General features: G+C 42.5%; 1 protein-coding gene across 1 annotated transcript in view; it reads left to right on the top strand.

Annotated features, from left to right (window-relative positions):
* Macf1 (microtubule actin crosslinking factor 1) overlaps positions 1-12,730 on the top strand; it is a 339,831-nt gene that overhangs the window by 185,450 nt on the left and 141,651 nt on the right. Inside the window, exons 23-34 of the mRNA XM_037203340.1 lie at positions 74-226; positions 2,349-2,503; positions 3,131-3,257; positions 4,255-4,438; positions 4,785-4,954; positions 5,232-5,410; positions 6,177-6,315; positions 6,922-7,115; positions 8,686-8,848; positions 10,480-10,563; positions 12,057-12,164; positions 12,310-12,408. Coding sequence (XP_037059235.1) covers positions 74-226; positions 2,349-2,503; positions 3,131-3,257; positions 4,255-4,438; positions 4,785-4,954; positions 5,232-5,410; positions 6,177-6,315; positions 6,922-7,115; positions 8,686-8,848; positions 10,480-10,563; positions 12,057-12,164; positions 12,310-12,408 — 1,755 coding nt within the window. The remainder of the gene's footprint in view (positions 1-73; positions 227-2,348; positions 2,504-3,130; positions 3,258-4,254; positions 4,439-4,784; positions 4,955-5,231; positions 5,411-6,176; positions 6,316-6,921; positions 7,116-8,685; positions 8,849-10,479; positions 10,564-12,056; positions 12,165-12,309; positions 12,409-12,730) is intronic.

The raw sequence follows: 12,730 nt of genomic DNA, 5'->3' as shown, positions 1-12,730 counted from the left end.
GGAGCATTTTCATTATTGACTTAGTGACTCAGAACACCACCATTAATGTCTGTTTATTTTTCTTATTTTATAGGATGAAAAGGAGCAGCTTATACAGTCCAAGAGTTCTGTTGCCAGTCTTGTTGGGAGATCAAAAACCATTGTTCAGCTAAAACCACGCAGTCCAGACCATGTGCTAAAGAGCACTATCTCTGTGAAGGCCATCTGTGACTACCGGCAGATCGAGGTGAGGGTGGAGCAGGCATCTGGGCTCTGGAGGGAAGGAGATGAGAAGGGAGGCCTTCAGTTAGTGTTACACCAGTAGGAAAGAGAAAAAAACTAATTCTGTAAACATTGTACTTATGGAAGCAGAAGGATATGGAGTTTAAGGCCAGCAGGGTCTGTATGAGACCCTGTCTTTGTAAGAAAGAGAGAAAGACCGAAAAGAAATAAAAGAAAGAAATCCTATTTAAGAGGGTTTTACTCCTTAATACATAAGAATTTATGTATTAAAAAAAAATCTTTTATCATACAAACAAACAAAAACCCTCCAGTCTATAATCTTGACCTGCACCTTGCCTTAGTGATCGGTATCATCATCCATTCATTGCGTAAGTGTTGATGGAGTAAGACTTTGTTACACTTTGGAGATACATTTATGTCCTCTTGTCCTGGTTGTTCCTATAGCTGATAGAGTCACCAAATCAATGCTAACTTGTAAGCCTTCTATTGGGGCTGCTGTTACTATTCCTAAATTAGATTGTATGTTTCTTTTATTTGGATTGTTATATTAGCCTTCTAATTTAGTTCATTCTTCATCCTACCTCCAGCATGATCTTCTTAAGGAAACTATACTCCTGCTTAGATCCTATAGCAACTCATCATTGCTCTTAGGGAGAGAGGCCTTAACTCCTTAATGTGGCTTTAAGGTTCTAAATACTATGTCTTTACCTTAAACCAAGACTGGGTCATCCTTTGTACCACTTCCTGATACTGCATTTGTCACGGAATACTGTGACACTAAGCCTCCCTGCCCCAAAAATTTGACTGTAGACCATGTTTGGGTGCTTACCACTGTGGTACTTTAGTCCTCTGTGTTGTAGCTGATAGAGCACATCCTCAGGCACAGAGCAGGCACTGAGTAGACGTCTACTGTGTGTGAGGGTGAGTGAAATGGGTATGATGATACGCTCCTATAATCCAGCACTAGGGAAGCTGAGGCCAAGGGTCACTCCAAGTTCAACCTGCCTAGATTACATAGTGTACAAAAACAAGAGAAGACATTAAAAGAATTGTTCCCACATTTCTGTTTCTAAAGCAGAATGTGTTTATTATTTGTCTCTCAAGAGAAAGAATTGATGGTTCAAAAGGAGGCTGATAGGAAGAGCACAGAGGGAGGGAGGCATGTTATAGAAGCAGAGATGTTGGTGCAAAGACAGCTCTTGACGGACTGAAGGTCTCCTTGTAACTCGCATGCTAGTTACTCTACATGCAACAGGAACTTGAGAAACACCTCTTTCTTTGATTTGATTGATGTGTCATGGATTTATACATTTCAGGAGCTCTCACTAAGTGGTAGTGAATCAGTCCTCACCCTTCCTTCCTTTTCCTTTCCTTTCTTAAAGAAAGAAAACAAATTTAATTGAGTATACTTGCAAGGGACAGTAGACAGAAATACTGCCTTAATAACACAACTTTTTTTTAAATTTGTATGCATGTATGGTATGTATGCATGCATATATATGTGTGTTTATGTGGCAGGATATATACACAAGGGTGCTTGTGCATGTAGAGGACAGAGGTGGTTCTTCATCAGTCTCCAGTTAATTTACTGAGGTGGGGATTTCTTGGTCATTGGAGCTTGCTGATTGGGCTAGTCTAGCTAACCAGCTTGCCCCAGGGATATCCTCCTCTGCCTCCTTATCACTGGAATTATAGTGGTCTACCTTGCCCACCTGACTTTCATGTGATACTAGGAATCTGAACTCTGGTTCTCATACTTCCACAAAAAAATGCTTGATCCACTGAGCCTGAGGAAAATATTTATTTTATGCTTATGTATATACTGCGTAAATGGTAGGGGACACAAGAGTGCCATGGTGCACATGTGCTCCAGTGTGAGTGTGTTAGTCAGAAAGCAATCTTTGAGAGTTAGTTTTTACTTTCCACCATGTGGGTTCCAGGGATTGAACTCAGGTCATCAAGCCTGGCAGCAGGGACCTTTACCAACTAAGTGATCCTATGGCTCTGCAGATGTTTTATTAAGGAGACCTTTTTATTAGGTATTTCATAGCCTTGGGATCAGGCATCAGGTAATAGTCTGTTGTTGGGTTCTCTGTTAACAATAATTTGTGACTTCATTTTTTCAGATCACTATTTGTAAAAATGATGAATGTGTGCTGGAAGATAATTCTCAGCGGACCAAATGGAAGGTGATCAGCCCTACAGGGAATGAGGCAATGGTGCCATCAGTCTGCTTCCTCATTCCCCCACCCAATAAGGATGCCATTGAGATGGCCAGCAGGTAACTGGTAGTGTGCTGCTCAGTACAGACCTCCCATTAAGGGTATCAAGTGCCCCACTGCAAGCTAGGTAGATGTTTAATAAGTCCTTTGTACAGGTGAATAACTCAGTAATAATTCTTTTAAAAAAAAATTGGGATTACAGCTTAGTCTAGAAGAATGATTAAGAAAACAGTATGCTTCTCCCGTCCCACATGCTGCAGTTTCCTTCTTTACCAAGGGAACTTACGTTGCTGGGTTGGTTTTGGTTTTTTGTTTTGTTTTGTTTTGTTTTTGTTTTTAACTATTTCAGCATGTTTTGACTATGTAGAGAACAGTAAAGCACTTTTAAGAAGTACTGATACAGTTTTCCAACAGCTCTAAAGGGGATATTTTATCTACACACTTTGTATTCATGCTTTCCCTCTTACGTCTTCTCTCTGGCTTCTGGTAATCTTTTTACATGCTGGTGACATTTATGCTACTGGAAGTACGTTCTGACATAATACATAGACAATCCAAATGCATATCGCACTGAATTCCAAAGATGCCTGTGTTGTTCGAACTTGCTCCCTTTTTCTCTTAGCAACAAGCTCTACTCTGCAATTCCCACCTCTAACACGGAGCTCCGTTATTTCTATTGTTTCTAGAGTAGAGCAGTCTTACCAGAAGGTGATGGCCCTTTGGCACCAGCTGCATGTTAACACCAAAAGCCTTATCTCCTGGAACTATTTGCGGAAGGACCTTGACCTTGTACAGACCTGGAACTTAGAAAAGGTATTGGAAAGCTGTTACCGCCAGCTGATGGGGGGCGGGGGGGGGGGGGGGCGGCGGCGGCGGCAGGTAAGCTCTGTCAGAAGGAGTTCTTTCACTACAGAAACTTGTCCCTCAGACTAGTGAAGTAAAGTGGAGTCCAGGATATATTTCAAGATTAGGGACCTGAGAGCCTTAGCAACTAGAAGTGGCAGTTTGAATGGTTGAATGGTTAAAGAAATGGCTGATGAAAATAAGGGAGAGTGCAGTCTTCTCGCTGTGTAGAACAAGCACCACCTCTGTGTGTGAGCATGTGGAGTATGGAATGGTGAACACTAGTGTGCTTTTTATTGACTCCTATCCTGGTGGAACTACTGGCACACCTGTGATCTCAGCCCCTGGAGCTGAAACAGGAGGATTGTGAGTTCAAGGCCGACATCCATTACATAGTAAGACTGTGAGTGTGCAAAGGACAAAGAATATTGTCCATGGAGCTGGAGGATCTTCTGGTGTGGGGTTGGATGAACAGAACATTGTCTATGGAGCTGGAGGATCTTCTGGTGTGGGGTTGGATGAACAATTGCACCTTTTTTTTTTTTTTTTTGAGGCAGGGTCTTACTCTGTAGCCCTGGCTGTCCGGGAACTCACTATGTAGACCAGGCTGGCCTTGAAATCACAGAGATCCGCCTCCATTTCTCTTTTCACTACTTGGAATAAAGGCGTGTGCCACCATGTACAGCTGATTTGTACACTTTTATATATATGACAGGGGCTGGAGAATGGCTCAGTGGTTAAGAGCACTGGCTGCTCTTCCAGAGGACTCGGGTTCAACTCCCAGCACCCACATGGCAGCTCACAACTGTCTGTAACTCCAGGTTCCAGGGGACCTGACACCCTCACACACATATACATGCAGGCAAAACACCAACGCATATAAACAATAAAAGTAAGTTTTTAAAAAAGTAAGGAGGAAGAAAGTAGTATTTTTCTATTCCATTGAAATTGATTCTGTTCTCTTTAGCTTCGTTCCTTAGCCCCAGGAGAGTGCCACCAGGCTATGAAGAACCTCCAGGCCCACTATGGAGACTTTCTCCAGGACAGTCATGACTCTACCCTCTTCTCAGTGGCTGACCGCTTGCGCCTGGAGGAGGAGGTGGAAGCCTGCAAAGCCCACTTCCAGCACCTGGTGAAATCCATGGAGAATGGTGTGTGCAAGAGGCAGAGGGAGGCGGGTGGCGGAAGGATAGCCCTGAAGGGTGCTGACAGACCTTCAAATGCAAAGATGAGTTCTCAAAATCCTACTGTGGAAGTGGATGGTTTTGTTGTTAATGATAACCAACCTGCCACATTTCTTGGTATATGTAAAATGTTTGGAATCTTAATGTCAATGTGTAATGCGGGTTCTTGAGGGTCGGGCAGGGGGTTTCCAGAGTAAGACCTTGCTTTCATCAATGGGATTTCTGATCTGCTGGAGCCAGTGGTGCCCTTTGTCTTAGGTAGGCTCTGTTGTCCTCAGGTGGAGCTTAGTGATCTGTGCTTGTGTGTTCACAGAGGACAAAGAAGAGACTGTAGCCAAGGTGTACCTCTCAGAGCTAAAGAACATCCAGCTACGCCTGGAGGAGTGTGAACAGAGACTGCTCAGACAGACTCAGTCTCCAGCCAGCTCTAAGACTGATAGAGATGCCAGGCAGGACATCGCATTAAGGATTGCAGAGCAGGAGGTAAGCTGCAGGAGGAAGAGCAAATCCTTTTAGAACGACTTAGGAAGCAAGCGTATGGATTCTAAGAAGTGAGACAATAGGCTTAGGACAGTCCCACTCAGGAATCACCTGCCCCAACACCCTGCATAGGTGCCGTGCACTGTGAAGAAGCGGGATTTAACTTCGAGTATATTGTTCAATTGATTCATTTCCAGTATTTTTCTATTGGAAAGAAGGACTACTTTCTAACATTGTCCATTTCTGTCTCCATCGTTGTTGTGCGTTTTGTTCCTGATAGCACACTCGGGAGGATTTGCAGTGTCTGAGATCTGACTTGGATGCTATTTCCGGGAAATGCAACACCTTTCTTCAGCAGTCTCCATCAGGCTCAAGTGCCGCCACTCTGCGCTCAGAGCTGAACCTAGTGGTAGAAAAGATGGACCACATCTATGGTCTGTCTACTGTCTATCTGAATAAGTGAGTACCATGTCTGTGTTCTGTCTACTGTCCATCTGAGTAAGCTGAAGTCTTATATTCAAAGGACAATTATTTTCTATTGAGATCATTCCATGAATGATCCAGAAAGACGCTTGCAGAGTAAGTATCTATGCTGAGAATTTGGCTTCAGTTCTTAAGTAACATGGAGGAGGTTCATTTGGACTCTAATAACAAATGTCAGTGTGATGGGTGATCAATAAGTTTTCAGTGTGAGGTTGTTTCTTACCTCAGTTCTATTTGATTAGATTCCTTTGAAATGAACAGTTAAATATAGTAAGGAAAATGGGAAGAGAAGAAAAATTCAAATAAACCACACATTAGTGTTTGAAGTTCTTTCTCTATTAATCCATCTCTACCTATAACTTTGAGGAATGACAGATTTTAGGTCCTTTGGCCTCATGCCTTCTTGCCACCAAAGGTGGCACCGACTAGCTTAAACTAACACTAAACATGTATCAGACTCTCTCATTTTTACAAAAGCCTGTTATCATTTCATGTGATAAAACTGGTGTGGGCAATTGTATTTTGTGAGGTTAGGTAATCCACGTTTTAAAACTCAAATGCTGAGCTGGGCATGGTGGTAAATGTCCAGAACTTTGTAGGCAGAGGCAGGTGAATCTCTGAGTTTAAGGCTAGCCTGGTCTACTGAGTAAACTCCAGGATAGCCAGGGCAATCCAGAAAAGCCCTGTCTCAGAGGGGGAAAAAATTCAAATATTAACTACGGAATTGATTTTATTCCCACAGATTAAAGACAATTGATGTGATAGTGCGTAGCCTACAGGATGCTGAGCTGTTGGTCAAAGGTTATGAGATGAAGCTGAGTCAAGAAGAAGCCGTGCCGGCAGACCTCTCAGCTCTGGAGTCCCATCGGGCCACGCTGCAGGTTGGCTGCTCTGGTTTCTTCAAGAGGTTGAATTACCATTGCTTTGGGTTAACAGAGGATTCAGGAGGGATGGCTTGATGCTGATCTGTGTTTGCACCTGAATTAGACAGGATTGTTTTAGTAAATTTTAATAATTGTAGTCAGAGGGGAAGAGAAAAAGCTAAAAGGGAAGAGAAAAAGGCCCTTTTCTTCTGTCAAATTATGGCTTAATTGAGTAGATCAATGATTAAATCAAAGTAACTTTGTAATGCACTTTACTCTGACTTCATTGCGAGTCTCACAAGTTGCTGTGAGAAGTGAATTGGAGAGAGATTTTTTGTCTCCTGACAGATGAGAAAACCAAGACCTAAGCCAACCACAAGACTTTGTTTAGTTTCATAGCTTATATGTAGTAAAATCAGGTTCCATACATAAAAAATTATCTGCACATTTTCGCTTATGGTATTCTTGCCCCTGCCTTCCCAGTGTGCATCAGGAAAGCAGAGGCCTTTCTAGACCTGGTTTCTGGGTCACTGATAACACTGTAGACATTTTCCTTTTGCTTGTCTTAATCTGAGTCTTTTTTTAACAAGAAAAAGACTTGACCTGTTCCTTATGTTTCTGTAGCACTGGCTTAACGATGTGAAGGACAAGAATTCAGTGTTCTCAGTCCTGGATGAGGAAATCACTAAGGCCAAGGAAGTGGCAGAACAGCTTCGTCGACCAATATCAGAGCAAAACTTGGATTTGGAGCGTTATCAGGAGAAGGGTTCTCAGCTTCAGGAGCGCTGGCACCGCGTCATTGCCCAGCTGGAAACCCGGTGAGGGGTTGCTCTACCTTTTCTCTTCTTAGGGTTCCAGAATTAAGGCTTAAACAAAAACAAAAACAGTATTTTAGCATTCATGTTTAAAAGTAGGAATTGGTGGCCGGGTGGTGGTGGCGCACGCCTTTAATCCCAGCACTCGGGAGGCAGAGCCAGGCGGATCTCTGTGAGTTCGAGGCCAGCCTGGGCTACCAAGTGAGCTCCAGGAAAGGCGCAAAACTACGCAGAGAAACCCTGTCTCGAAAAACCAAAAAAAAAAAAAAAAATAAAATAAAATAAAAAAATAAAAGTAGGAATTGGTACAGAGGTGCAGAATTTTAAAACAGCACAGATTCTGACCAAGATAAACCCTAGAAAATTGAAACCATCAGTCATAAGGTAGACCTTAGGCCTAACACATGTGCTCCACCACTGGACAACATCCCTAGCCCAAAGCTTGTTTTTGAAAGCCTTTTTGAAGAGGAGCACAGCTTTGGGAGGGACATGCCTGAGGCAGTAAGGGAGGAAGGGGGTGTTCAGTCAACTCTAACAATCAGTAGGGTCTGATCACCCTCATATCTCCAAGCTTGCTTTTGGGTAGCAGTGGTACTGCTGTCAGCAATCTGTTTCTTATCTAGTTAAGCCATTATGACAATGCCCCACCGAGGACCGAGAGTAAATCTAGGTTCTTCCACATGCTAGGTGAGCATTGTACCACTTGCCACATCTCTAATGCCACGTGTTTTTATAGTATAGACTTTTCTGAAGGAGGAGAGAACCTAGGTTTTATTAGGTATGAATCTAAATTTGATCCATTTTCAGAGTGAGGCTTTATAGAATTCATTGCTTCTCTCACGGTGCTGATTTAGTGGGTCCACTTTACTTCTGTCATTTGAGGTCTTGTTTCTGATGTAAGGTATGACTAATAAAGACAGAAAATTGACCTTCCTCAGTCTTAGAAAGGTAGGAAACTGTGCATGGACAGGAGTTGAATCAACTTGTATAAGTCTGTATTGTCTCTCCTTAAATTACTACCCTAATGAGACTAAAGGATATCTAAAGATACTGTAAGGATTCTGTCGTTCCTCACTTTCTACTACAAGAAATTACAGTGATTTAGCTGGCCATGATGCTGCACACCTTTAATTCCAGCGCTCCTGAGGCAGAGGCAGGAGATCCCTGTGAGTTCCAGGACAGCGAGGGCTGTTACACAGAGAAACCCTGTCTCAAAAAAAAAAAAAAAAGAGAGAGAGAGAGAGAGAGAGAGAGAGAGAGAGAGAGAGAGAGAGAAATTATAGTGATTTATACATCATAGCCCTGGTACTCTGGCAGTTACTCTGTAAAATGAAGAAATTGACAGGAATTATTGAGGTGCTTGGCACCATAGGATTTTGTCAAAGCTCACAGGACACAACTAGTTTCTCTTCACTTTTAGGGCCCTGATACATGCATAGATATCACTTCTTATGGCAGCACTTATTCCCAGAAGTAAAATTGCACGCTCCAAAAAGGGAACTGGCTCATTTCCTATGCTCTATTTCTGTGAACAGTAGCATGTCTGACAGTTGCTTCCCCTTTGCTCCTGCAGCCAGTCTGAGGCAGAAAGTATCCAGGAAGTCCTGAGAGATTACCGAGCCTGCCATGGAAGTCTTATCAAGTGGATTGAGGAAACCACTGCCCAGCAGGAGATGATGAAGCCAGGCCAGGCGGAGGATAGCAGAGTTTTGTCAGAGCAGCTCAGTCAGCAGACGGTGAGTGTGGCTGCTGCGTGACAAGGAGGAAGAGAAGCAGCAACCAACCTCCCGCGCAGGACATCTGAGCCCCTTAGAAGAGTTCAGAGAGTCTCAGGATGCTGGGGTTTTGTTTGCTTATTTTATTTTATTTTATTTTATTTTACTTTATTTTATTTTATTTTATTTTAAAGATAGTGTTGCCAGGCAGTGGTGGCACACACCTTTAATCCCAGCACTCAGGAGGCAGAGGCAGGTGGATCTCTGTTAGTATGAGGCCAGCCAGGTCTGCAGAGTGAGTTCCAGGACATCCAGGGCTGTTGTACAGAGAAACCCTGTTTCAAAAAAAACAAAACAAACAAATGAAAAAAGATACTGTTAACATTTAGGCCAGAAAGAGACCCATTAGGTCCTTTAATCCTGAGTTTCTGTGATCATAGATTGAAATTATTAGACATCTCCCTTTTGCTTTTTCATATTATATTTTATTGTGCTAGAACTGGATTGTAGGGGTTTAAAAGAAAATTACTTCATTTAGAGCATTTTTGTTGTTGTTGGTGGTGGTAGTGTTTGTTTTGTTTTGTTTCATACCATGTTATTAAGCATTTGAGGTCTGGAATTTAATTGTCTCAGTTACAGTTATGGCTTATGTACATTCTAGTTATAAAACAATGAAGGAATTAATTACCTTTCGGTATTCTACTTCTTTTGTTAATCCCACCAATGAAGAGAAAGACCACTTCCACAGTTTAATGTCAAATTTGAAGCAAGCTTTAATTAAATACTGGCCAGGTGGATGGGCTCTGGCCAGGTCCACTCCTACGTTTCTGGGAAATGGCCCCAAATCACAGTTTGCAGCAGCTTAAAAAGGAAAACCCCTAATTCATTGCATTTCCCATCAGGTCCAATCAGGGACAAGTGTACATCCTGATGTACCTCTAGCCTGTGAACCTCTCGCCCATATGTGATCAAGCCCATTCGGTGCAGATGGGTCAAACAAACTTGTTTAGGGGAGTGATAAACATGCTGCTTCTTATCTCCCATAAACAATAGCCTCTAGCATTTCAGGAACTATCTATACTTGGCTAGGGGCTTACAGATCAGATGCATTTTTATTTTATGGATCTCTAAGGTATAGTAATTAAAACTTAAAATATAACTTTGGCTCTCACACCTTATCCTTAAAATAGATGTAGTTTATTATTCCTTTAGCCTGCCTGATGCAGTTATTGCAAGGATTACCTGAAATTGTACATGTAAAGGAATGTAGTTCTCAGAGTGTGGTTCCCAGACCAGCAGCATGTTACCTGAACCATGTTAGAAATCCAGGTTCACCCTCAGGGGAGGATTTGCCCTGGAGGAGGTGGGAATGGGGGGTGGGTTGGGGGTAAGGAGAGGGGGTGGGAGGGGGGAGAATAGGGGAACCCGTGGCTGATATGTAGAACTGAATGGTATTGTAAAATAAAATAAATAAAATTAAAAAAAAAGAAATCCAGGTTCACAAGATCTGTAGGCCTAGCCTTTTAGTCTATGTCTTAACTAGTCTTTCTTACTGTGATGGTTCTAAGGCTTGAGAGTCACAGTCTTAGAATATAGTAAGTGCTCACTGCTTAGTGATGGTAATCTTAATGGTGTGATATTTTGGTTCCTAGGACCTGTTTGCAGAAATCGAGAGAAACCAGACAAAACTGGACCAATGTCAGAAACTGTCCCAGCAATATTCCACTATTGTGAAGGTAACTGTACCACATTCCAGAAGGAATAAATGATCTCCAGTTTAGGAAAACTTCACCATCATTGTAGGTCCTTCTGGACAGATTATACAGAGCTCTTCTCAAGTCCCTCCACCCCCCAGGGTTGTCTCCCAGCCAGTAGTGTCAGCATCACTTGAGAAACTGCTTGAAGTGCCCTCACACCCCTTGAATCTGATCCCACATTCGATAGGGTTCCCAAGATGGTTTCTAAACATGTGGATGTTTGAGAAACTGGGGTCTATATCCTTGAAAGATTTTGGTCAGAGGAACAAGGTGATCATATTTGCGTTTTGGAAAAAGCAGCAGGAGCAGATGAGAGTGGAAGTTATGAAGATAAATGAGACACTTTAATTGAGAAAGCTTAGAAAGGGGGGAGACAAAATAGTGCACGATGCTGAGGAAGTACAGGATATGTAGTAAAATGATAAAAGGTTTTGGAAACAGTTTCTAATCTGTACAGATTAATTAAGGCAATCCATTTCCCCTATTTGAACTTCAATTTCCCCAAGGATGAGTTCAGGATTCAGCAAGGTAGTATGACCCACAGGCTGAATCTAGGCCACACACTCTTGGTTTTTTTAAAGACAGGTTTCTCTGTGTAACAGCCCTGGCTGTCTTGGAACTCTATAGACCAGGCTGGCCTTGAACTCACAGAGCTACACCTCTCTTTGCCTCCCACGTGCTGGGATTACAGACATGTACCACCATGCCCACTACACACTCATTTTTGTATGGCCAAAGAGAAAAGAATGAAGAAATTTAAAAGAGTAATATGTAATGACGCTTTTTTTTTTTAAATAACAACTGGACAATGGATATAGTTCAGTTCTCAGATAGCTTGCCTAGCTTGGGGCTCTGGCCTCAATTTCTAGTATCACATAAGACTGGACATGGCAGTGCACACCTATAATACCAGCGTTTGGGAGGTGTAGGCAGGAGGATCAGAAGTTCAAGATCAATTTTTTTGCTACACAGATAGTTTGAGACCACCCTAGGCTACATGAGACCCTGTCCAATAAATAAATGAAATGATAAGAACTTAAACTTAGGCTGGAGAGATGGCTCAGAGGTTAACAGCACTGGCTGTTCTTACAGAGGTCCCGAGTTCAATTCCCAGCACCCACGTGGTGGCTCCCAACCATCTGTAATGAGAACTGGCTCCCTCTTCTGGCATGTAGGCAGAACACTGTACACATAATAAATGAATCTTTAAAAAAAAAAGAACAACTTAAACTTACAGTGTAAGCAAATTATATTTCGACAGCCATTTTCCTTCATTTCCATACTGTCAATAGCTACACTCATTTATGGAGACAGAATTCGTATTTCTGACAGGCAGAATGGCCCAGTATTTGCCAACCTATAGTCTGAACAAACATCAAATATAGTCCAGCAACAAACTACTAGGGTTTTGTCGTATGGTGTGTTAGCTGTGAAGTCCTAAGCAAGGGTAGTCAAGTTTCTCCTTCTCTTAGGACTATGAGTTGCAGCTGATGACATACAAGGCCTTCGTGGAGTCGCAGCAGAAATCCCCTGGCAAGCGCCGCCGAATGCTCTCCTCTTCAGATGCCATCACACAGGAGGTGAGCTGGAGGGAGGGGATGCTGCCGTCTGCCCTTAAGAAAAGATCTTGGTTGTGTCACCTTTTTTCTTGTCCTCCTTATTTCCAACTGTTGAATTTTACTTTTCTGGCAAATAACTTACCTCAATTGTTCTTTTAAACTATAGTTCATGGACTTGAGGACTCGATACACAGCTTTGGTGACATTAACGACTCAGCATGTAAAATATATCAGCGATGCTCTCCGGCGGTTGGAGGAAGAAGAGGTGAGGATAGTTGGGTCCTAATTCTTCTTGAAATCGTGATTAAAAAATGCTATGCCTCACCAGACATGGTGTCGCATGCCTTTAATCCCAGCAGAGGAGTCAGAGGCAGATGGATTTCTGAGTTTAGGCCAGCCTAGTCTATAGAGTGAGTTCCGGGACAGCCAGGGCTACACAGAGAAACCCTGTCTTTATAAACCAATAACAAAAAACTGCTTCAAGCAGGGGGTGTAGCTCATTAGTAGAGCTTATAACTACTATGTGCCAAGTCCTCAAGTTGATCCTAGCACTACATACAAGAATTCCTATGTCTCATCTTTTAAAA

This window comes from Peromyscus leucopus, chromosome 2 (genome assembly GCF_004664715.2).
Source record: "Peromyscus leucopus breed LL Stock chromosome 2, UCI_PerLeu_2.1, whole genome shotgun sequence".
NCBI lineage: Eukaryota > Metazoa > Chordata > Mammalia > Rodentia > Cricetidae > Peromyscus > Peromyscus leucopus.
This window is presented reverse-complemented; position numbering and strand designations above follow the sequence as displayed.